The following is a 24,775-nucleotide window of genomic DNA, read 5'->3' on the forward strand; positions in this document are numbered from 1 at the left end:
CAGCTCGAGGAGACCCAGCAGCGGCAGCGCCCCCGGCGGCACACTGCCGCCCAGAAAGGGAGTGCCGGCCGCCGCCGCCGCCGCCGCCGCCGCCGCCTCCGCCTCCTCCGCCTCCTCCGCCTCCTCCGCCTCCTCCGCCTCCTCCGCCTCCTCCTCCGCCGCCTCCCGGAACGCGGGAGCTGGCGAGAGCGGCGCACGCCCGGCGGTCACCACTGAGTTCCTGATTGGCTGCGCTGCTTGACGTCACGGGGAGGGCCCCGGCGGCCGCTGGGAGGCAGAGCCTGCGCGTGCGCAGACGGAGCGCGCTGAGCGGAGGGGGAGGTGGCCGGCTGCTTCTCCCGCGTCCGCCATTTTGTTGCTGTGGCTCTTGGGAACGGGCTGGGCAAAACCGCTCGGGAGGCGAGACGCTCCTTGGAGTCCGGTGCTTCGCGTGGCGGCGGAGGTCGGTGCAGAGCCGTAGGGGCGCGAGGCCGGCGCGTTCCAGGTCAAGAGTGACTGCAGGCACCACTGGTACGCCGGGCAGTCCGAGAACCCCGGGGCGGCCTCCGCGGCGGCTCAAGCTTCGCCCGCCCCGACCCCGGGCTCTGCCTTGCATTCCCCGAGCCGGCTTCCTCCGTGAGGCAGCCCCGGAACAGGCGGGCGGCGGCGGCGGAGGATGCTGCGGGCCCGGAGCCGAGAGGAAGGTGCTGGCTCGGCCCTCTAAGCGCGCCTCGAGGTGTGCCGAGGCCCCTCTTCGGCCCCAAGGCCGTCTGTCGGGCAGAGGCGTCTAGAGCAGGCGAGAGCAGCCGCAGGGCTCCGGTCCGACACCATGTCCTCCGCCAGGTTCGACTCCTCAGACCGCTCCGCCTGGTACATGGGGCCGGTGTCGCGCCAGGAGGCGCAGACCCGGCTCCAAGGCCAGCGCCACGGCATGTTCCTGGTCCGCGACTCCTCCACCTGCCCCGGGGACTATGTGCTGTCCGTGTCCGAGAACTCGCGCGTCTCCCACTACATCATCAACTCGCTGCCCAACCGCCGTTTTAAGATCGGGGACCAGGAGTTTGATCACTTGCCGGCCCTGCTGGAGTTCTACAAGATCCATTACCTGGACACCACCACCCTCATCGAGCCCGCGCCCAGGTACGCGAGCGCCCGCCCTCCCCGGCGCGCAGCCCACCCCGGCCGCGGAGGAGGGTCGAGAAGGGCCGGGTTGGTTCGCTCGGGGTCAGTCAAAGAGGGGGGAGGGGTGATTGAACCTGTTTCCCCCATTCTGAACCAAGTTATTTCCAGAAGGAAAGCTCCGAACGGAAAGCTCGTGTCGGGATCTGGGTCACTGGGTGAGGGGATGCATTTTTAACATGCTTAACGGCGATTGCATAGTTAAAATGTACACTTTTTACTTTCGTTACGTTCTCTATTTGGCTATAATAAGCAGCGTGGTGGTGTTGATTTTGGGCTATAGACTTCTTTGAGAATCTGAAGATAGCCATGAAGATAGCCTCCTCCCCCCCAAAAATGCACGTACACATAGATGTGCACACCATTCGGGGTTCTTGGGACTCTGCAGATCTCTGAACTCCAGGTTACTGCAGATCAAGAACTGGACTGCAGCCTTTGGAACAATCGACAAATGAAAATGCTGTAGCGTTTAGAAACAGAAACCTTTAACTGAAATTTCAACTATATATTGATATTTTGGTGCCACGTTTGAAATAAGCCAGACACGTCCTTTTTTATAATAAATTAATTACAAAATGTTAAAAGAAGGTTCATTGGCTTCAGCGGGAACATTTTTTTGAAATTATTATTTTTTAGTTTCCCCCCAAGATGGACCATTAATAAGCTAGAAATTAATTTGGTTAAATTCCAAGGAGGAATAAGGCTATAGTGTTACTAAGGGAAATTTTTGAATGACACTTATTTTAATTCTATCCTATTTCAATTTCAGATGTCCTTTTTGTATTAGCTCTAATGATTTAATATCTGTTTTAAAGTTAAGAACCCAAAGTGATACTGAGCATCAAGCATCCTCTTTTCTAAGTAAAATGCATTGTTTTGTTTGATTATTTGCTTTAATTTGCCTTAATCAGTATTCTATCAGAGGTTTCTTTTATTTAAACTATACCAAATTTGAGCCGAAAAAATTGCCTCGAAATTTACAAATAAAAGATATTTCTTTGCTCCCACAACTAGAAGGACCTGCAACTAAGATATACAACTATGTACGGGGGGGTTTAGGAAGATAAAGCAGAAAATAAAAAAAAGAAGAAGAAAGATATTTCTTTGCCTAATTTGTTTCTTAAGCATCTATTTAAAAGGACAGGATGCTAATAAAGATTTTTCAGAATGAGATGTTTCTGACTTTATACATTTGCTAACAAGATACTACTCTGAGCTTTAAACATTGAAAGCTATTATAATTAATTAAGGAGCACCCACTGGGTGCCTAAGTGTTGCTTCTGTGGAATGGAGATAGAGAGGAAACAAAGCCATGACAGTTATTATGACTAGAAGATTAACTGCTGAACTAAATGGACTTTAAAAACTGGGAGAAAGTGATTATAAATCAAATACTGTGTAACAAAGGCGTAGACATCAAGAATCTGATTGGTGAAACCTCTAGGTCCCCAAAGATACTGGTAATTGGAGTCAACTTTGAGCACAATGTAATTCCAATATAAGGAGAATTATATTGGAGAGAATTTTAGAACCCACTGTAATGAGATTTTTAATATGTTTACTTTCCTGACTTGCGGAGGTGAGTTATAGCATTAATTTCAGGCATTTATTAAGCCATATTATGTGCAGGGCATTGTGCTTGCTTTGACGTGACAGGTACTGTAATACAGCTGTTTGAAAAAGTGTGAGTAAGTGGCTTGATTCCCTTCTAAAGGGAGAAAAAGGGATATGCTGCAGTGGCTTCCCAGTACCCACAAAAACGACTCCAAATTTTCCATACATGCATCTTCCCAGGCAGCAGATGTAGCTTTCTGTCTTTGATGCCTGTCCTCGCCCCCTCTCGTCCTTCTTTTAGTGCAGCCTCACTAAGCCACTCACTCATTCCCTGGTAGCCATTCCTATGCAGCTACTCACAGCTTTGTACCTTTGCTCAGGCTGTTGGCTCTTCATTGACTGCCTAACTCCACTCCTCACCAATGAAATCCTACCTGTTGTTCCAGGCCCCTCACAAATAATGGGGCCTTTCCCTGACCCTCTCCCTCACATTCAGCTTTAATTGTCTTCCTGCCCCCCATGTTGCTGTAATTTAGTTTTTAATTTTCCCTGGTATCTTGGAGGGCAATCGCAATGCTGGCTGAATTAGATCCTGACTGTGTTTACTTTGTTATACTGAATCTTTGGATTGCCTCTAAATTCATGGATTTGGAACTTATGAATTTAAATTTCAGGAAAGCCTGAAATTCATGGATTTGGTTTGAAATATTATTAGCCTTTGTAGAAAACTAGAGGCTAAAAAAGCCTTGGCCAGATGCAAAAGTCAACATAATACTTCTTCACACCCCAAACAGGATAAATTAAGTTGTTTAGCTTTAAAAAGTTTCACGCCTCTTGGCTAATAGTTCATTTTGCTTAGTGAGTGGTCATAGATGTATGACTTCCTTAGAGTTTAAGTACTGGTGCTTGTTCTAGTCTCATCTTTTTTATCACAATGTTCCTTAACTTTTAATTTTTTATTAAAGTATTTACAAGAGAATTATATCCCAGTGATAGGTACTGGGAAAGATGGGTGACAGATATACTTTCTCCATGATGGAACTTATATTTTAGTGGAGGAGGCAGACTAAAAAGTAGAAAAGTAAATAAAATAGTTATAAGATTAATAAATGCTATGAATGAAATAGACCTAGGCTGAGGGAATATACTAGAAGGGACCTACCTGAGGTAGTGTGGTCAGAGAAAGCATGAAGGATAGAGAAGAAGCAGGCCTCTGGAAGGCTTGGGCTAAAAGGAAAGTGAGAGCCTTCCACGCACAGGTAAGAGCTTACTCAAAGTCCTGAGGTGAGAAAGACAGTCAGTGTGTTGGGAGTGTGGTTCTTAAAGAAGGGGGTCATATAAGAAGAGTTTGAAGATATGATGGTCAAGGCAAAGAAATTGGATTTTATTTAAAGCGCAGTGGGTGCTGTGGACGGAATTTGAAGCAGGGGATTGACCTGGGACTGTTACTGTAATCCAGGTGTAAAATGATGACTGATTACGTGTACATCATAGGTCATATAGATATGTAGACTGACAGAGCTGTGGCTTGGAGGTGCCTATTTTGATGTTTCTGATGGGGGGGGATGATGGGAGAAGAGAAAGGAAGAAACAGGTGACTTGGTATATTTATTTGTAACTTTGAGTACTCTAGGTTTATCTTATTAATTGCTTTTTGCGTTTGTGGTATTCCTTAGTGGATTTTAAGTTTAACCCCCGAAAGGCATCATATCAGGTGGCTTTTGTTGATTTTGCATGACCCTAAAGGATTCTCTTTCTGCACATGGATGTAATTTTTATATTACAAATCATTTGGTAAATCCTGTGGTGGTTTTCACCTCCATTTTATTTGAGTATAAACCTTCTTAAGATTCTGTTTATTAAGTTACCTTTAGTAGGTAAGCGCTAGTGTTTTTTTATTTAATAGAGGCTATTTCCTGTTTAACAAGAGAAGGTTTCAGGTTTCCGAGTGGATTATTTAGATATGAAATACATTTTCCCATGGTTTAGAAACTTGAAAGTGTTTTGCATAGTTTGCTTGGCTTATAAAATTTTCCAGTTTTGGCTTATGTAGCTATGTGAAGGCTAGGAGGAAAATTAGGAGAAGTAAAAATTTAAAAACAAGCAGGGGCCGGCCCCGTGGCCACGTGATTAAGTTTTCGCGCTCCACTGCGGCGGCCCAGGGTTTCCCTGGTTCGGATCCTGGGCGCAGACATGGCACCGCTCATCCAGCCACGTTGAGGTGGCGTCCCACATGCCACAACTGGAAGGACCTGCAACTAGGATATATAACTATGTTCGGGGGGAATTTGGGGAGATAAAACAGAAAAAAAAAAAAAAAAGATTGGCAGCAGTTGTTGGCTCAGGTGCCAATCTTTAAAAATAAATAAATAAATAAATAAAATGAAATAAAAACTGAAGCAAATTGAGCCTTAGAGAAAATTTTGTTTTTTGCTCAACATTTGTAGCACATCACACGTACCTGGAAACATGGATCTAACATTGAATCAACATTCCCTGTCATGCTCTTGCGGAGCTTACTGGTTACTGGGATTTTTTAAAAGGCCATTTCCATGCTATCTAATATGGTAATATTAGATAATTAATATGGTAAAGTAGGCTGTGGGAGAAGGGAGAAAGGATGCTCAGCCTAAGCTAAGTGCCCGGAGGAGGACCTTCACACCTGTGAAGCAGAAACCAAGCCTTGCGTGGACCAGAGGATGTCACAGGCCACACGGTCACACCTCCTCCCACATCCCCTGTTGTAAATATTTAAGGGAACTCAAATCTGGACTTTTATAATTAGGAGTAGGGGAGAAGGATTACCGATAGTTTTGATTATCTTAGAATTTAGCACATAAATAAACCTTTGCATTTCTTCTTATCAGTAGTTTAAATCACCTGAATTCAGCTCAGATGAGATACAAGAATATTGTCATCATGCTGGCAGTGGAAGCTTGCCCAGTTAAGAGTTGTGTTCCCATGGCATGTAATGTACTCGTAGCTGTCTGATCTGTGACTTTTCTTGTTTAAGACTCAAAATTCAGAATTTTTTACCCAAGAAAGAATTTTCCCTTTGATCTGAACAGTTAGACTAGATTATTTCTAAGGTTCCTTCAGACTAAAATATTTTAGTTCTTTATAATAAGTAAAAGGGGGCAGTGCTTATTAGTGGGAGTTCAGATTATCCTAGAGTCTGAGCTAAGATCATAAGTTAAGGTGGGGCCACCAGGCATGTGGCAGCTAGTCTGGAATGATGGCTAAGAGTGCTTGTGAAGCAGTGGTGAGGTGAAGAGGCTTGGATGGCACACCAAGCGGCACACAGGATTTGTCTGTGTAACAGAATTAAACCAGGTTTAGGGAATTGGAGTGCTGAAGCTTTTGTGTTTTCAAGAGGAAAAAAGGATAGAAATAGGAATGGGAAATGCTTCTCTGTGTCTTTGGCATTTTAGTTTTATTGGTAGGGATTTTAATATATTGATGCCTACGCTATACCAAAGTCCAATCTGGGAGTAAACCATGGTTCTACACTTTGAGAAGCTCAGTATATTGAACAAATTAAAATAGAATACCATGGGAGCTTAAAAGAAAGGATGATCAACTAAGAGGTCAGGGAAGGATTGAAAGAGGAGGCGCTCTTTTAACTGATTCTTGAAGGATGAGAACAAGTAGATGAGGTAGAAAAGGTGGTGGCAGTACCTGTCAGGAAAGGCAGAGAATTGTAATTATTGTGATTGATGGGCAGCAGCTAATGTAATTTAATGCTGAATTGTAAAGGGCCTCCTGTGCTTTGTAAATGAATTTAACAGTGGGAGCCATCTAGAGTTTTTAAGAGAGTATTGTCATGGTCAGTTTTGCTTTTTAGAAACTGCTCTGGTATGGGACTGGGTAGGGAGAGAGAGAGTCTGGAGTGTGGGACTAATTAAGGGCTGTTACAGGAGAAGGGATTGTGAGAAGCTGAACTAATATCAAATGTGTTGGAAATGTAAAGTCGAAACTGACAGCCTTCACTTGGCAATTGCATGTAGAAGATGAGGGAAGAGGTATAATTTCAGGGATGCTTGAATGGTGCCTTTAATGAAGAGAAGAGAAAGGATCAGGGTGAGGGAGGTGATTGTTTACAACACGGAAGCCAGGTGATGTTTAGCAATCTGATGGGTTTGTTATTGAGAAAAGAGTTGAGGCCTAAATATACAGATTTGGGAGTCTAAGCTTAGATGGTATCCCCAGAATGAGTATAATGGGAATAAGCAGAGGAGCTGTGGAAGGAGGTGGACAGGCAGCGACAGACATAGAAGGAGAGCACAGGGGTGGAAGGGAGAGGTCCTCAGTATTCAGTGCCACTGAGTCATGAAGAAAGGATTACCTTACCTAAAAGGAGTTTCACTAGAGAGGTACTTAGTCTTCTTGGAATTGATTCTTTTACCAGCTGTTTTGCTTTCCAACTTTTTATCGTGAAGTATTTCATACATACGAGAGAATATGTATAGACATGTATACAATTTTTAAAAATCTTCAATATCCAGGTACCCCCTTTAAAAAAGCAGAACATCACCAGTACCTTTGAGACTCTCTCCCACCAGAAGGTGATTGTTTTACTACTTTAGCATGAATAAGGAGATTTTAAGCTTAGAAGGTATTAACACTCAGATTTAAAGAAAATGTTTTTTGTTTTTTTTTAAAGATTGGCACCTGAGCTAACAACTGTTGCCACTCTTCTTTGTCCCCCCCCCCCCCCGCGCTTATTCTCCCCTAGTCCCCTCAGTACGTAGTTGTGTATTTTTAGTTGTGGGTCCTCCTAGTTGTGGCATGTGGGGCGCCGCCTCACCATGGCCTAATGAGCGGTGCCATGTCCGCGCCCAGGATCCGAACCAGTGAAACCCTGGGCTGCCAAAGGCGGAGCACACGAACTTAACTACTTGGCCACGGGGCAGCCCCTAAAGAAAATGTTTTATCTATGGTTTATACATGAAAGTGAGAATGCTTTTAACCAAAAGAAGAGAGAGGTTCATTGTTGTTAGCTAAGAAAAGCCAGTTACCAGTTAGTCATCCAGGCCCTGCTACTCAGTGTACCATGGACCATAGACACGTGAGAAGGAGAAGCATGGGTCTAATGTGTTTGAAGGGGCTTGGAAAACTCTTAGTATGTAAACTTTAAAAGGGGAGTTGATGGGTGCTATTTACAGTCTTGATCAAGGAATAAACTGTGAAATGATTTAGAAATGATGAATTGTCCTACTCTTATGTTTCATATTTCTTTGGGGAATGGGGCCTAACCGAAAGGGCAAGCATATCTGACCTGTGATCATGGTTTCATCTCTACAGTGGAACTCATATGTAATTTGCAGGGGATTTTGATAAATACATGAGTTGAGAACATGGGGTGGAAGGCTTTGAATTTATGTCAGGAATGTGGCCTGAGAGATTGATTTTTATGTCACATTCAGGGAAATATGTGCATGTACTGAGTCAGAACGTGAACCCCAAGGTCGCGATAGCAATATAGTGGTGGAGAAAGTATAAGCTACCCTCCATCTTTATGAGATTTGTACACACCCCCCTCACCTGGGGAGAGTTGACAGTGGAAAAGTCCTCTCTGGCTCCTTTAACCCAGTTATCTAGACCAGGAATCAGCAAACTTTCAGTGTAGGGCCAGATAGTAAGTATTTTAAGCTTTGTGGTCCATACAGTCTGTCACAACTACTCAGTTATGTCCTTATAGTGCAAAAGGAGTCATAGATAATACGTAAGTGAATGGGCTTAGCTGTTTTCTAACAAACATTATTTACAAAACTATGTGGTAGGCCCTGTGGCCTACAGGCCGTAGTTTGTGGAACCTTAGGCTAGACTCACAGGTAGTTTTTGTAGAGTGTACTGGAGCTAAGAATGGTTATTACATTTTTAAAGGGTTGTGTAAGAATAGGAAAAATATACAACAGAGGCCATATGTAGCCCTCAGAGGCTCAAACGTGCACTGGCCCTTCAAGTTTGCCAACCTCTGGAGGGCGTCACCACCAAAAGCTCCTGGTCTCTGCTTGTGGAAACCAGCTCTGTGCCCTGTGAGCTGTGGGGAAGTTGGGGAACGGAGCGTTTGGACCTTTGGGCCTCTAGTCGTTTTCTGATGCAGAACCAAAATATATAAGCATGTCTTCCACAAAATCTTTCAACTTCACAGGCGTAGTCTTCAGGTTGTTGTGCATCACCTCCTTGCCTGTTCTCCTGAGTCTTAGCAGACGCGCTCCTTCCTTTGAGTGCTCCTTGACCCCTCACCTTCTGTCGTGATACACATTAATTCCACTTTGTGCTCTCGTTTTGCCTTCCAGTCTCTGCTTCTACTCAATTGGCAGTCTGTTGAGAGCAGGAACTGGTTTTAATTAATTGTTTGTCCCTCACGTTCTTGGTGCATAGTAAGGCCAGTGGATACCTGGGTAAATGGATTACTAGTGTTAATCCCCACTGAAGCTATAGTAGTGTCCTGACAGTCTGTGTTGTAGAACTAACTGCTTTTTCCTTTTCACTGTACAAACAGTAAAATACCCTTGGATGGGGTCTGAGATGAACCAGTTGTACTCTTAGTAAAGTATCTGAGACTTATGTACTACAACCCAAACTTTTCACAGACTCTCTATGGCCCTTGAAATAGGAACAGAGGTGTACTTTAAAGGGGGTGGGGAGCTAATTGGATGCTCGGTGCTAGTCAGGAACTGTCGTGAACATTTCACACACGTTGTGACGTGACTACTCATACACCTGAAAGGTGCAGGGTTTATCCTTGAGGTTGACTAGCTTAGAGGTTATGGCAAGGACTCTGGGACCATACTGCTTGAGTGCAAATCTAACTCCTGCTTTGGCTTCCTCATCTGTAAAGTGGGGATAATAACAGGATTGCTGTGAGGATTAAATAATTTAATGTCTGCACACAGTGCCTGGCACATGTCATAAGTGTCAGCTATTACTGTTGCTCCTACTACTCCTGCTCTCTCTTTTTTAGATATATTGATATTAAGCAGTTTTCCCCTTAGTTATCAGGTTGTTAATAAGGTCTTTGAGGTTTTAAATCAAGCTCTAGATCACCATGGTATTCTGACTATTGTGAAGTTAGTCATTTACATTGACAAGATGTAAGTTTTGCCAAATTATGAAGACTACCTTTTGTAAAGTAGTGTGGCAGTATGTATCAAGGGCTGTGAACATGTTCCTATTCTTTAATCTGGGAATCCAGGCTCTACAAAAAATCTAACATAGGGAAAATATGCTCAAAAGAATTTGTGACATTGGTGATTAAATAGGAGGAAGAAAAACCACATATCCAGAAAGACAGGGATGCTTCATTGCAGCCGGCTCACAGAATGAAATGTTGGCTGGCTGTAAAAGTGATCGTGAAGACCAGTGATGTGAGGAGATGCCTGTGGTGTGATGTTAGGCAGAAAAACTGCCGCAGGCATACACAAAACTCTCTTTTAAGAAAGCTATAAACTCGGCTCTTGGGAGGGGAGAAGGAGGGAAGAAGAATTGTAGTTACGTTAGGGTAGGCACTATGGGATTTTTTTCTCTCGTTTTCCTTTTTTTTTTTTTTTTTGCTGAATGTTGTAATCTGGTGACACTTTATAAAGGAAACTTTAAAATACTTCAACGTAGGAAAACCTGTCCTTACATGAAATAACTCTTTAGATCATTTTTTGGGTGAAAGAAAGAAAGAGAATGGCCATGAGCTAATTAAAGATAAAACAAATTGGAAACCATAGTCAGTGGGAAGGCATATCCTATCCTGGCATACTCCCTCGGGACTGCTCTAGGACTGAGCGGACCCTGGTGATGGTCCTGCAGGCTGTCACCTCCTGAAGAGTCGCAGGCTCTTTGGATGAAGCCCATGGTTTGTTAATCTGCTGTAGATTCTATGCTTCAGAAAAGTTGGAGGGGGGGGGGAAGGCTAATGGTAAAATAGTTTTTTCCAAAACTTGGTGTATTTGCAACTTTTCAGAACATTTCTTAGGTGAAGAGAGACCTCTATACTTCTTTTGCAGAAGTGTTATTCAGATGAGGTGTTGCTGGAGAGCAGGGGCTGTGCTTTATAACTGACTCCGGGAGCGCATCCTACAGCGTACAAGGCAAAAACATGTTGAATCTGTGAGCGCAACAAAGGGTGTGGTGGTGTCTGTGGACTGATGCTTAGATGAATGCTCTTGCCTGTGAGTTTTGCAATGAAAACTTTCACGTTTTCATTTTGGTGCTCAGATGTGATTCCTGTACAAGATGCAATATGGGTCTTAATTTTTTTTTTTTTTACTTGGCAAGTGTATGAACCCTTTTCTGGTTTGTATATTTTGAGGGACACAGACAGAGGCCTTTGTCATCTCTCTGGGTGCACAAGGAGCTTTCCTGTGCAGGGTGCATGCCATAGATTAGGACCAGGAGGAAGAGGGTGTGGTGGAACGTAGCTACTGAACTTATTCCAGATTTTAAAAATAAATTCAGACCAGGTATCTCTGTGTGTAAGCAAAAGGTTCCTATAAGAGAGATATGGGTGTGTGTGTGTGTGTGTGTGTGTGTGTGTGTGTGTGTGTGTATGTATGTGTATACACTCGACATGTGATTTAAAAAGGCAAATTGAGGATATTAACTTCTCTTGCAACACAAACAACAGAAAGTAAAACAGTGTGACAGAACCTTCTTAATTGAGAATATGGAGGGAAATAATTTGTTATAGAGGAGAATGGTTTATTAAAAAGTTTGAAACACTCGTGTTATAGAGTAAGATTTTTCTCTTAATTTTCTTTCTCTCTTAAGGTATCCGAGCCCACCAATGGGATCTGTATCAGCACCTAGCCTGCCTACAGCAGAAGAAAATCTGGAATATGTACGGACTCTCTATGATTTTCCTGGGAATGATGCCGAAGACCTGCCCTTTAAGAAGGGTGAGATCCTGGTGATAATAGAGAAGCCTGAAGAACAGTGGTGGAGTGCCCGGAACAAAGATGGCCGGGTTGGGATGATTCCCGTCCCTTATGTTGAAAAGCTCGTGAGATCCTCACCACACGGAAAGCATGGAAATAGGAATTCCAACAGTTACGGGATCCCAGAACCTGCTCATGCATATGCTCAACCTCAGACCACAACTCCTCTACCTGCAGTTTCCACTACTCCTGGGGCAGCGATCAACCCTTTGCCATCCACACAGAATGGACCTGTCTTTGCAAAAGCAATCCAGAAACGAGTACCCTGTGCTTATGACAAGACTGCCTTGGCATTAGAGGTAAAATCCACTAAGGCTAGTGTTTTGGGTCCTTTGACATTCGGTTTTCGTTTTTAGTTTTAATGTTTCTGCAAAGTAATGACTCCTCATTTAAGGTTATATTCATGGGAATAAGAGAACTGGGTGATTTTGGAAGATCCACCGTGAGTGTTCCGCATGATTTTTTTTTGTCTTTTCCTATTCCTTTTTTTTTTTTTTTTTCTTGAGGAAGATTAGCCCTGAGCTAACATCTGCTGCCAAGCCTCCTCTTTTTGCTGAGGAAGACTGGCGCTGAGCTAACATTCATGCCCATCTTCCTCTACTTTACTTTACTTTTTACTTTACTCTACTTTACTTTTCCATCTTCCTTTACTTTATATGTGGGACGCCTGCCACAGCCCGGCTCGACAATGCATAGGTCTGCACCCGGGATCCGAACTGGCAAACCCTGGGCCGCCAAAGCAGAATGTGCAAACTTAACCGCTGCGCCACCAGGCTGCCCCTCCTATTCCTTTTTTCTCCCAAATTCTCAGCCTGCATGCTCTTTTCTGTTCCCAGAGCCTCATAAAGTTAGTCTCACAGTAGTTGGTTTTCTTTCCAATAAGGAAAGAAAGGTTAAGACACCCATGATCTAGAGATAGACTCAACATAGCGACACATAGCCACTTGTATAGTTCCATGTTTCTAACACTGTGATCAGTTGAGGAGAAATAGAAATAAATGTCTTAGAATTCCTCTTCAGCTAGGCAGAGGAATACTAATTAAAATATCTCAGACTTTACTTACTAGAGATTTTGTAAATTATAGTAGCATGAAATAGAACTTGAACATTTTAATTGCCAAGTCATGTTCTTCTAACTAAACATTAACTACCTTTTCAAAAAAAGACTCTTGGAAAGCTTAGCATATTACGGTGGCTTGCCAAAATACAAAGGAGTCCTGAAGACCAATGTTGATGCACCTTTTGGGAGGGGTAAAGCTGTGTATCACAGAAGGTAGAAGTTTGGTGAGACCTCTGTTAAGTCCAGAGTGACCACCCCGTGGTGGGCCTGGGGAGAGAAAGGACAGAAGGATCTGAAAAATAAAGTAGATTTAAAAATTTTATATTTTTAGAGCAGTCCCATATATTTTTTGTGGTGGTGTTTTTTACTGAGGTAGTGCCTAAATCTTGTATCAGAACATGGGATTTGGTGCCAGATTCCCAGCTCTTGCATTTATTGATACCTTGTGAACCACAAACTACAATGTAAGTAAATATCATTATAATATGATTACAGTTGAATACTCTTTCTTAGTATTTTCAAATTGCACGTATGTCAGAGAAACAGATTAAGTTAGTGATTGTTCTCTGTGTATTCACCCCAAGGTCAAAGTAGGACAGGTTTGGGTGACAGCCCGGGTACATGGCAGAAGGATAAAGCCTGTTGCTTCCAAAAAGCAAAACTTAACCTACAAAACAGCCTGCCCACAGATGAAAGCTAGTGATAATTTTTGTGTGTGTGTTTCCATTGTTTATCCTCAGTTTTCTCTGGGCCAGCAGTAATATCTGAGTGAACTGCACCTGAAGATTTATTTCAGAGTCCGTGGTTACTTCCCCCTCTCGTGTTGGCTGTAAGGAAAGAGTGAGCATCTGAGGCTAGTAGTAGGGACCAGGGTCTGAGGAGAGTCTGGGTGCTTTCATACTTCCAGGGGAACATCAGGGAAGAAACCAGAAGAAGCTGCTTCCACGAACCAAGCCTGGCTGAGGAGGCCTTCCGGCTTTTTCATTCCACACACACCTGCCCCTGCATAGGCACATGTCTCTGGCCTAGTTCACACCTCAGTGTTCTAAAATAGCATGGAGTGTTCTGGGCTCCAAATACCTTTCAGTTTGCATAGTGGTTTCAGCCTTTTGAGGCATTTTCACATCTGTGGTCTCATCATAGGAAGAGGGTGTTAGGATTCAGAGTTTGTGTGACTTGCGTGTGTTAAGCAGCTGATTGTCTACACACCAGGGTGAGAACCTTGGGGGTTGAGGTTCCCAGTCAGAATTCCAAGCTCCATAAAGGAAGTCAGTGGGGCTGGCTCCGTGGCTGAGTGGCTAAGTTCGCGCCCTCCTCTTTGGCGGCCCAGGATTTTGCTGGTTTGAATCCTCACTGCGGACATGGCACCACTCATCAAGCCATGCTGAGGTGGCATCCCACATGCCACAACTAGAAGGACCCACAACTAAAATATACAACTATGTACTGAATGGCTTTGGGATAAAAAGGAAAAAGTAAAATCTTTGGTAAAAAAAAAAAGGAAGTCAGGAACTGGGTTCTTATCCAAGCTAGGGTTTAAAGCTTCACTCCATTTAGGATGCTTACCTGTCAACCTCTGTCTAAGACGTGCTATTTAGAAACCCCTATCTCTGGGTGTTCCTTGGAGTGTACACAGGGAGTTATAGAGAGGAACACCAGGTACCGTAGAGGGGATCACTTAGAGCTTGGTGAGTGGATATGTAGGTAGATGCCTTAAACCAGGATGAGGAGAAAGCCTGGTTAATGATGCATATTTTAAGATGACCCAGGTATCTGGCCATTGTGCAGCTCTCCTAGTCTCTCATACCCCAGAGAGAGGCCTCCACACCTGAGCCTCCTCATGACACTTATCCAGCCATGTAAGCCTGGTCAAAGGCTCGCTTTAGTGCTTCACCAAGAGAGTGTTAGTGGGACCCGAGAAATAGACCTTTGCCAAATTCCACTTAATGGTATGTCTCCTTCTGTATGTTTAAATGAGACTTTCAGCTGTAGAAGTACATATTTTTATGAATTATGTTACTTTCTAAAACTTAGAATAGTGGTGCCTGTCTGATCTTGTTAAAAACAACTCTCTTGGGACTGCTGCAATTAGGTTACCAGGAGAAGTATAAAAATTAAAATGAGAAAGGTGAGACAAGTAGGACAAAATGTGCCAGTAATTGAAGCTTCGTTATTCCCCTTGCGGTGGTATTACAGAGAACGGTGATGGCTTAGGTGAACTTTATTTCTTGAATTATTTCACAAGGGTTTTTTTCCATAAAACTGGGTTTCCAAAAGAACATTCCTGCAGGTATTATAAAAACAAGTCTGTGTTTACCCACTTTCCTCTCTTGCTCACCTCTTTTCAAGAAGCAAGTTGATCCATGGGATTTGATTTGAAAATGAACACTTGGTATCTGTGTAAGGTGAATCGTGGGGAGTCTCCCCACTCCTTTAAAACAGCAGAGCTCTGCCATGCCCTTGGTGTAGTAGGGCCGGAAGGGCTCCTGGGAAGCAGAACATTCTCAGGTTGAGGGAAGTGATCTGGCCCTTTCCAAAAGTAGATCATTGGTCAGAAGAGAATGTTTGGAGCTAGGCTCCTATTGTTACACAATACCTGTGGCCAAAGTTGCATTGTTCTCTGACACAGCGGGGAAGCAAGATGGTTAGGGAAAGATCATAGGCCTGCATTCAAGTCCTGGCTTTTCCTAGTGTGATTTTGGGCAAGTTGCTTAAATTCTCTAAGCCTAAAAGGCAGTCAGCTCCGCAGGTTGATATGAGTTTGCTCATTAATCATCCATTCGTGCAATTAACCTGTGAGGGGTGCCTTGTAGGGTCCTGCTACCAAAGAGTTTACCAACTAGCGAAAATAGAGACAGAAACCAGCAGTGTATAAGTGCTCTGATAACACAGAGTAGGAGGGAGAGTGGGGATGGGGGTAGGAGATGGAAGTGTGGGTGGGTATTGGTCTGGGAAGGCTTCCTGGAGGAGGTGACCCTTGAACTGAGTTTTGAGGGATGGATAGAAGTTAGCTGGGTGAAGTTGGGAGGAAGACATTCCTGGCCGTGGGAAGAGCTTGCGTGAACAAGACTAACACCACTGAGTAGCTGCAGGTTAGTAGGAGCACAGGGTGTGTTGGGCAAAGAGCAAAAGTGGCAAGAGACAAAGCCGAGGCAGTGGGTTGTTACCATACCACCAAAGGGCTAGGCTGAGGAGATTACCAGTTTTCTTGTGTTGCCTTCATTGAGGCATAAAATAGCCAATTTCTCACAATTGCTGGAGGTTCTGAAATTTGTGGGCAATTCACCTTTTCACTGATTGATTTTTAAATAATTTAGAGCAAGTGCGTGAGTCTTCCTGTAGAAATGTTGTTCTCACACACTCATATTCCAGTATACTTAACTGACTAGAAAAGAAAGGGAAGAAACTTCTTAGCACCTTCAGAACTGTACTTAACTCTGGATATACACACCCATGAGTATTTATTGTGTGAAAATTTGTATCCTCGTGTCTATGTGGAGCTTCAGTGGAGCATTCCCCTGTGGTATGGGTTAAGAAAACAGTTGGTGATATGAGGTAGGGGTCTGTGGTAATCAACGTCGGTGGAACAGAGGCTGTGTAGGAAGAATAACAGTTTCTCAGGCTGCAAATGAGGCTTAAAGTGATTCAGGATGGAATTGATGTAAATCAAGGAGAAGGGCAAGTTGTAATGATACTTAGATCATTTAGTCTAACCAGCTTTCTAAAGCTTTTAGCTTTCTATAGCATCTAAATCCATTGGGCTTCCAGCTCAACCTGGACACCTCCAAAAACATTCACTCGTTCAGGAAAGGTTTATTGAATGTTTATTATGTGGCCAGCATTGTTTAGGAGTTTGACATACAACACTGAACAAAACAAAAGTCTCTGTCCTTGTGGAACTTCTGGAACATACAGTCTCATGAAATGGTTCCTTCCCTATTGGATGACTCAGGTAGTTAAGAAGTTCCTTGGGGCCAGCCCTGTGGCCTAGTGGTTAGGTTGGGCACACTTCCCTTCAGCGCCCGGGTTCTGCTGCAGGTGTGGACTTGCACCACCTGTAGGTGGCCATGCTATGGTGATGACCCACATACAAAACACAGGAAGACTGGCACAGATGTTGGCACAGAGCAAATCTTCCTCAAATAAAAAGAGGAAGATTGGCAACAGATGTCAGCTCAGGGCAAATCTTCCTCAGCAAAAACATAAAATATTAAAAAAAAAAAGTTCTTTGCGTTCTAGCCCTTCATCAGAGAGAAACAAACCGCTACAATTGCCCTTCCTGTATTTGCGTAGCCCAATGTTTAGACTTCAGTGTGTGGCCCTATAGTTGTCTCTCTTAAGGTTTTTGTTTGTCTTTTTGATTTGTGTGTGCGTGTGGGGGGGTCTTATACCGTCTGTAACTTCTCTGAATCTTTTAAAATCCTAATTGTGTCATGTAGCATATTAATTACTCCCCTCAGTTTCATGTTAGCTGCAAATTTCATAAAAACACGATCCAGATCTGTATACTAAAGTCCTCCTCTGTAGCCTCTCCTGATCTATGTTTAATATCTAAAAAAAGACAGTGAGGTTGGTCTAGCATGACTTGTTCTTGATTGAGTCCATGCTGCCTTTCAAATACCCCATTTCCCATTCTAAATCATAGTAAACCGTCTCTTTGCTAATTGCATCCAGAATTTTGTCCAGGTTTGATTCCAGACTAACCTTTTACATTTTATAGAATTTGCCATCATCCCTGTTTTAATGGAAACCAAAAGACTTGACCCTTGAAGGTCCACCAGTGTCCCATGATGTAGTTCTCCATGGCAGGCGACCAGTGTTGGACTCTTATTCCTGCTTGCTCCTATGTTTGGTCAATACTTGTCCTTACTGGTATTGATATTTGTCCTTACTGGTATAAGGCGTGCTTTCATCTTTGATGCGTGTTCTTTTTAAGGAACTCAGAGTTCCTTGTGTGAGCTCACCAGCATTCTCAAAATACTTGCTCTTTGCTCTCATTGGGCTCGTCTGTTGATTGTGTTGTTCAAATTTCTTCTTGGATTGTCTTTTCCCCATTTTGAAACTCCTAGTTGTTGGATTACATGTGGTCTCGGACTCTTGAATTGGCCTTCCTAGGACCCATGGTACCACTTCCTTTACTGACTGGCCTGGAGTTCTCAGAAGTCTACCTCAACTACTTTGTTTTGCTTCATTTATTAGAATTAAATTCACATAAAGAGATTCTTTATCGCTCCTTCTACTTACTGAGATGAGGTTGTGTGCAAACTAAGTCGGGGTTTTGGGCCCAGCCTCGTGGCCGAATGGTTAAGTTCGTGCGCTCCGCTGGGGCGGCCCAGGGTTTTGCTGGTTTGGATCCTGGGTGTGTACATGGCACCGCTCATCAGTCCATATTGAGGCGGCATCCCACAGACCACAACTAGAAGGACCTGCAACTCAGATATACAACTATGTACTGGGGGGATTTGGGGAAGTAAAGCAGAAAAAAAAAAAAAAGTACATCTAGGTTTCAGTAGTACTAGTTGTATTTTTTAACCTCAGGGATCATCTGTGAATTCTTCTGGCTGGGTGACCTGTAGTTTATACAAACCACAGTGATGTCAGGTCTGTACATGTTTGTTATCAAGCATCCAGCTCAGCTCTGGAGATCTGTACAGAGTCCTAGCTTCCTAACCAACAGGACCATTCTGTCTCACCTCCTGTCACATTCCAGCAATGACCCCACCCCCTCACAAGGCTTGTCAGAGATGGCTTCATGCCTGACCGGCTCCTCCTCTGCCCTTTTGTCATTGATATTATGTCCTTAACAGCATCTAGTTTTCGGAATTTGATTTATTCTACTTCTGTACTGAAAGTGCTTTTTTTCTTAATCGCAGACCGTGTCAAATCCTTAGAAATCTTTAGAAAGTCCTATAGAATTTTAGAAAGTTCTCATATTTTTAATAACATTTTTTTCTTGTAGCATATCATATTATCATTGGGTTATGAATTAGAGAAGATCATTCTTAAAAAAGGTTTCGTTCCTTCCATAATATGTAAATTGGGAGAGAGTACCATGAAATTGAGGCCCTAGTGAGGTTCATGCAAGGCCTGTCCCGGCCTGATCAGTATGCCAACCTCAGTTTTCTTTTTTTCTTTTTTCTTTTTCTCTTTTTTTAAAATTTTTTTCCTTTTTCTCCCCAAAGCCCCCCAGGACATAGTTGTATATTCTTCGTTGTGGGTCCTCCTAGTTGTGGCACGTGGGACGCTGCCTCAGCGTGGTTTGAGGAGCAGTGCCATGTCCGCGCCCAGGATTCGAACCAACGAAATGCTGGGCTGCCTGCAGCGGAGTGTGCGAACTTAACCGCTCGGCCACGGGGCCAGCCCCTAACCTCAGTTTTCTGTATGTAGTAATAGCTGTTGAGTAAGAGGAACCATCTGCTAGGGGCTTCACAGAGTATTCTAGTTAATCGTTATGGCTGCCCTATGGGGTAGGTGCCACCAGTCTCGTTTTATGCACAAAACTGAGGTTCATGTAATCTGCTGACAGTCTCACAGGTGGTATGTGGCAGAGCTAGAACTCTTTTTTTAACAGCTTTCTTGAAATATAATTCACTTATTATACAGTTTATCCATTTAAAGTCTACAACTCAGTGGTCTTTGGTACATTACAGTATTCATTTTCTTTAAAAATTGTGAAATACGTATAACAAAATTTTCCAGTTTTTTAAGTGTACAATTCAGTGGCGTTAATTACATTCACACTGTTGTGCAACCATCACCACTTTCTGTTTACAGAACTTTTTCATCACTCCAGACAGCAACGCTGTAACCGTGAAGCAATAACTCCTCATTCCTCCTCTCCTTAGGCCCTGGTAACCTCTAATATACCTTCTCTCTATATGAATTTGCCTATTCTAGATACTCATATAAATGGAATCCTGCAATATTTGTCCTTTGGCTATGGCCTATTCCACTTAGCATAATGTTTTGTTTTGAGGAAGATTAGCCCTGAGCTAACATCTGTGCCCATCTTCCTCTTCTTTGTATGTGGGATAACTACCACTGCATGGCTTGCCAAGCGGTGCCATGTCTGAATCGGCGAACCCCCGGGCCACCAAGCAGAATGTGTGCACTTAACCACTCTGCTACCTGGCCAGCCCCAGCATAACGTTTGAAGCTTCCTCCATATTGCAGCATATATCGTTGTCGTCATCTTTTTTTTTCCTGAGGAAGATTTGCCCTGAGCTAACATCTGTTACCAGTCTTCCTCTATTTTGTATGTGACTTGCTGCCACAGCATGGCTGCTGATGAGTGGGTAGGTCTGCACCCAGACAACCAAACCTTCGAACCTGGGTCACTGAAGCAGAACATGCCAAACTTAACCACTAGGCCACAGAGCTGGCCCCTCTTCATTCCTCTTATAGCCACATGTTCCATTGTATGGCTATACCAAATTTTGTTTATCCATTCATTAGGTGATGGGCATTAGACTTATATCCACCTTTTGGTTATTGATAATAGTGTTGTTATGGACATTCGTGTACAAGTTTTTGTTCAAATACCTGTTTTTGGTTCTTTTGGGTATATGCCTAACAGTGGAATTGCTGGATCATATGGTAACTCTATGTTTAACTTGTGGAGGATAGCCAAACTATTTTCCACAGTGATTGCACAATTTTACAATCCCATCAGCATCAATGCACAAGGGTTATGCTTCTCCACATCCTCACCAACACTTATGTTCCTGTTTTTTGTTGTTGTGTTTTGTTTTTGTTGTTTTTTACTATAACCAGAAAATTCTACTGGCTGTGAAGTGGCATCTCATTGTGGTTTTGATTTGCATTTCCATAATTTTACTAATGATGTTGAGCATCCTTTCATGTGCTTCTTGACTGTTTTTGTATCTTTGGGAAAATGTTCAAGTCCTTTGCTCAATTTCTAATTGGGTTATTTGTTGTTTGTTGTTGAGTTTTAGGAGTTCTTTATGTACTCTGGATATTAAACTCTTATCAAATACATGATTTCTAAATATTTTTTCCCATTCTGTAAGTTGTCATTTCACTTTCTTGGTAGTGTACTTTGATGCACATCCTTAATTTTGATGAAGTCCAACTTATCTATTTTTTTCTTTTGCTGCATGTGGTTTTAATGTCATATCTAAGAATCCAGTGCCAAATTCAAGGTCATGGAAATTTACCCCTGTTTTCTTCTAAGAGTTTTTATGGTTTTAGCTCTTATGTTTAGGTTGTTTATCCATTTTGAGTTAATTTTTGTATATGGTTTGATGTAGGGGTCCAAATCTTTTCTTTTGCAGGTGGGAAATCCAGTTGTACCAGCACCATTTATTGAAGAGATTTTTCTCTCCCCTTGAATGGACTTGGCACCCTTGTCAAAAATCAGTTGGCCAGAGATATATGGGTTTATTTATGAACTTTCCATTCTATTCTATTGGTCTGTATGTCTCTCTCTATGCCAGGACAACACTGTTTTGATTACTCTAGCTTTGTGTAGTTGTTTTGAAGTCAGGAAGTATGAGTCTTCCAACTTTGTTCTTCTTTTTCAAGATTGTTTTGGCTATTCAGGGTGCCTTGCAATTCCATAAGAATTTGAGGATCAGCTTTTCCATTTCTTCCAAAAATAAAAAGGGGGCTGTTAGAATTTTGATAGGGATTGCCTTGGATTCGTAGATCACTTTGGGTAATATTCCTGTTAAGTCTTCTTATCCATGAACACAACGTGTCTTTCCATTCATTTAAGTCTTCTTTAATTTCTTTTAGCAATGTTTTGTAATTTTTGGTGTACAAGTCTTTCACCTTTGTTAAGTTTATTCCCAGTTATTTTATTCTTTTAGATGCTATTATAAATGGAACTACATTCTTCCCCCCCCCCCCCCATTCTATTTTTGGTGAGGAAGATTGGCCCTGAGCTAACATCTCTTGCTAATCTTCCTCTTTTTGCTTGAGGAAGATTGTCACTGAGTTAACATCTGTGCCAGTCTTCCTCTGTTTTTTGTATGTGGGACACAGCCACACAGCTTGATGAATGGTGTATCGGTCCATGCCTAGGATCTGAATTGGTGAACCCTGGGCCATTGAAGTAGAGCATGCAAACTTAACCAATATGCCACCAGGCCAGCCCCTGGAATTGCATTCTTAATTGATTACTGGTGTATAGAAACAACTAATGGTTGTGTGTTGACCTTGTACCCTGCAACTTTGCCGAATTTTATTGGCTTTAATAGCTTTCTTGTGGAATCTTTGGAACTTTGTATATATAAGATCATGTCATCTGCGAATGGAGATAGTTTTACTTCTTTCTTTCCGTGGCCCACATTTTCTTGCCTCACAGCATACTGGCCTGTGATACCTCTAACCCCTGGCCCATCCTAAAATAAAATCCTTGTGTTTTCATAAGAAGTGTTAACCAGTAAGCAGCCCTCTTGAGCCAAGTTACTGCCCTGAAGATAGTGGGAATTTTAAAGACGAGACCAAGTCTTCAGTATTAAAAACCAGTCAATAACATCTGATTGTAGGTGAGAGTACATGAAGCTACTTGACTGCTACTCAAAACACTTGGGGGCTGGCCCCGTGGCCAAGTGGTTAAGTTCGCACCCTCTGCTTTGGCAGCCCAGGTTTTCGCCAGTTTGGATCCTGGGCATGGACGTGGCACCATTCATCAGGCCACGCTGAGGGGGTGTCCCACATAGCACAACCAAAAGGACCTGCAACTAGAATATACAACTACGTACTGGGGGGCTTTGGGGAGAAGAAGGAGGGGGAAAAAAAAGAAGATTGGCAACAGATGTTAGCTCAGGTGCCAATCTTTACCAAAAAAAAAAAAAAAGACACTTGCACAAGGAGGGTCTTGGCCCTCTGAAGCCTTTCCAGCTCCAGTAGCTTTGACTCAGGTACAGTTGTACAGAGAACAAGAGGGCAGCTGTTAAAACAAATGAAGGGGGGCCAGCCCAGTGGCCTCGTGGTTAAGTTCACAAGCACTGCTTTGGTAGCCCAGGGTTCGAGGGTTTGGATCCTGGGCATGGACCTACACACTGCTCATCGAGCCATGCTGTGGCAGCATCCCACTTACAAAATAGAGGAAGATTGGCACGGATGTTAGTTCAGTGACAATCTTCCTCACCAAAAAAAAAGGTGAAAGACCAGGGCAGCTCCATGAAGATGGGGCTGTCTGCCTGTCTTGTTCTCTGTTGTATCCTTCCGGGGCCTGGCACATAGATATTCAGCATTTGTTGAATGAAATGAATGAAAGCCACAAATAGTAGGATGAAAAGTGCCTGGTGATTATAGTACATTGGTTTCTGTTTTTTATGTCTTTTTTGGGTTATGGACTGCTTTGAGAATCTGGTGAAAGCTGTGGAATCTTCCTCCAGAAAAACAGCATACATGAATGCATTTACATACAGTTCTGCCTTTACTTTCAGGATGTTCTTTGCTGTCTGAGACCTATTTATGTCACCCAAATTAGAACTTCTCATTCCCATGTAACCTGTTGTGCTCCTGATCTTATTTTTATGTAACCTGAGAGTGTGCAATCTCAAAATATCAGTATGGGAAATGGAAACTGATTGGGGAAGCAGAAGGCTGCTGTGACAACCAGGGCATGGACCCTCCAGGGCTTTGACTGCTCTTCGAATCAAGTGCCAGAAGTCAGGCAGTAGAGTTATTTCCAGAGCCCTTCTGTTCACACTGTGGACAAGTAGAGCTATAAGAAATTATTGTCAGCATCAGGAAGTGCCATCTTGCCATTTAACTCTTACCTTCTCGGTGCATGGTCCTAGACACAAAGAATGGGGCTGACTAGTGTCCTGCCAGTGTGCACTTAATTTTAGAATTAATGTGTGCACTCCGCATGTACTAAGTGCAGCCAGGCACAAAGATAGTACTGTGGCAGTTCTAATAATGATTAGGATTGTCATAGGGTGACAGTTGGTAAACATGGTATGTAAGATATGTGTCTCTTGTTGCTCTGTTGATAGAGTCAGCCACATCTTCTAGGCTTAGAGTGCTCCTTGAACCAAGTTGATACCCAACCACTTAAAGACTGATCTGCCCTCCAAAGTGAGTGCTGCTTTGTGCTCAGTCCTTCTACCATGAAGGGCACTGTACCAGAACTGGGAGTGATGAGCAGCAAGATGGCTGTGAAGCTACTGACAATTTAGGATGTGAGCCCACACGCTCTTCGGTAGGGCCATGGAAGAAGCTGGTCCACAACCTGGCGTGTAACTATGGGCAGCGGGCAGCATAACATAGCCAGGGCATCCCTTCTGTCTTGGGTTCTGGGGCTTGTTCCTCATATAAAGGGCTTTGGACTGAGATAGAAAACAGCATGAGGAATAATGTGCTATGTGGGTTTTTTTGTTTGGTTTTGTTTTGTTTTTGCTGAGGAAAATTAGCCCTGAGCTAACATACCTTGCCAATCTTCCTCTTTTTTTTTTTTTTTTTTTTTTTTGCTTGAGGAAGAGTGGCCTGAGGTAACACCCATCTTCCTCTATTTTTTATGTGGGACGCCTTCACACATGGCTTGATGAGTGGTATAGTTCCGAACCTGCAAACCCGGGCCACTGAAGCGGCGTGCACTGAACTCAACTACTACCCCACCGGGCCGGCTCCTGCTATGTTTTGACATGTGAGAGCTCCTGCAAGTCCAGAATGAGGCATTAATGGTCAAGTGGCCATCAGAAGTCTCCCAGCCATTCTCTCTTCTTAGGCTGTACCTTGACCTTTCTGTGCTGGTCAGGGTTCCCTCAGTTGAAGCAATGGTTCTTTACTCCTGTGCTCTGCAGCATTGACTCAGTACTGTTTTTCTGTCACTTGCTGCTTTTTTTTTTTTTTTTTTTAACTATTTTTGTTATCTGACACACATTCATTGACCATCTACCATTTCTGGGCAGTGAATCATTTATTGTCTATCTCACAATGAAAGTAGAATTTCCTTGAGGATAGGAACTGAGCTTCTCATTTTCCATGCAATAGATATGCAGTAAATCTTACTAAATTGATTAGGTAGAATCGTGTGGAAAGTACCCTGTAAAGACTGTCAGAATCACAGGTTAATTGGAAAGCATGAGGTTTG

The 24,775-nt window shown here is 43.1% G+C and overlaps 1 protein-coding gene across 1 annotated transcript in view; it reads left to right on the forward strand.

Annotated features, from left to right (window-relative positions):
- Positions 1 to 327: 327 nt before the first annotated feature.
- The window catches only part of CRKL (CRK like proto-oncogene, adaptor protein), a 35,440-nt gene continuing 10,992 nt past the window's right edge, over positions 328 to 24,775 (forward strand). Inside the window, exons 1-2 of the mRNA XM_046639884.1 lie at positions 328 to 1,119; positions 11,479 to 11,944. Of these exons, the coding sequence (XP_046495840.1) occupies positions 809 to 1,119; positions 11,479 to 11,944 (777 nt within the window). The 5' untranslated portion in view covers positions 328 to 808. The remainder of the gene's footprint in view (positions 1,120 to 11,478; positions 11,945 to 24,775) is intronic.

This window comes from Equus quagga, chromosome 15 (assembly GCF_021613505.1).
Source record: "Equus quagga isolate Etosha38 chromosome 15, UCLA_HA_Equagga_1.0, whole genome shotgun sequence".
Lineage (NCBI taxonomy): Eukaryota > Metazoa > Chordata > Mammalia > Perissodactyla > Equidae > Equus > Equus quagga.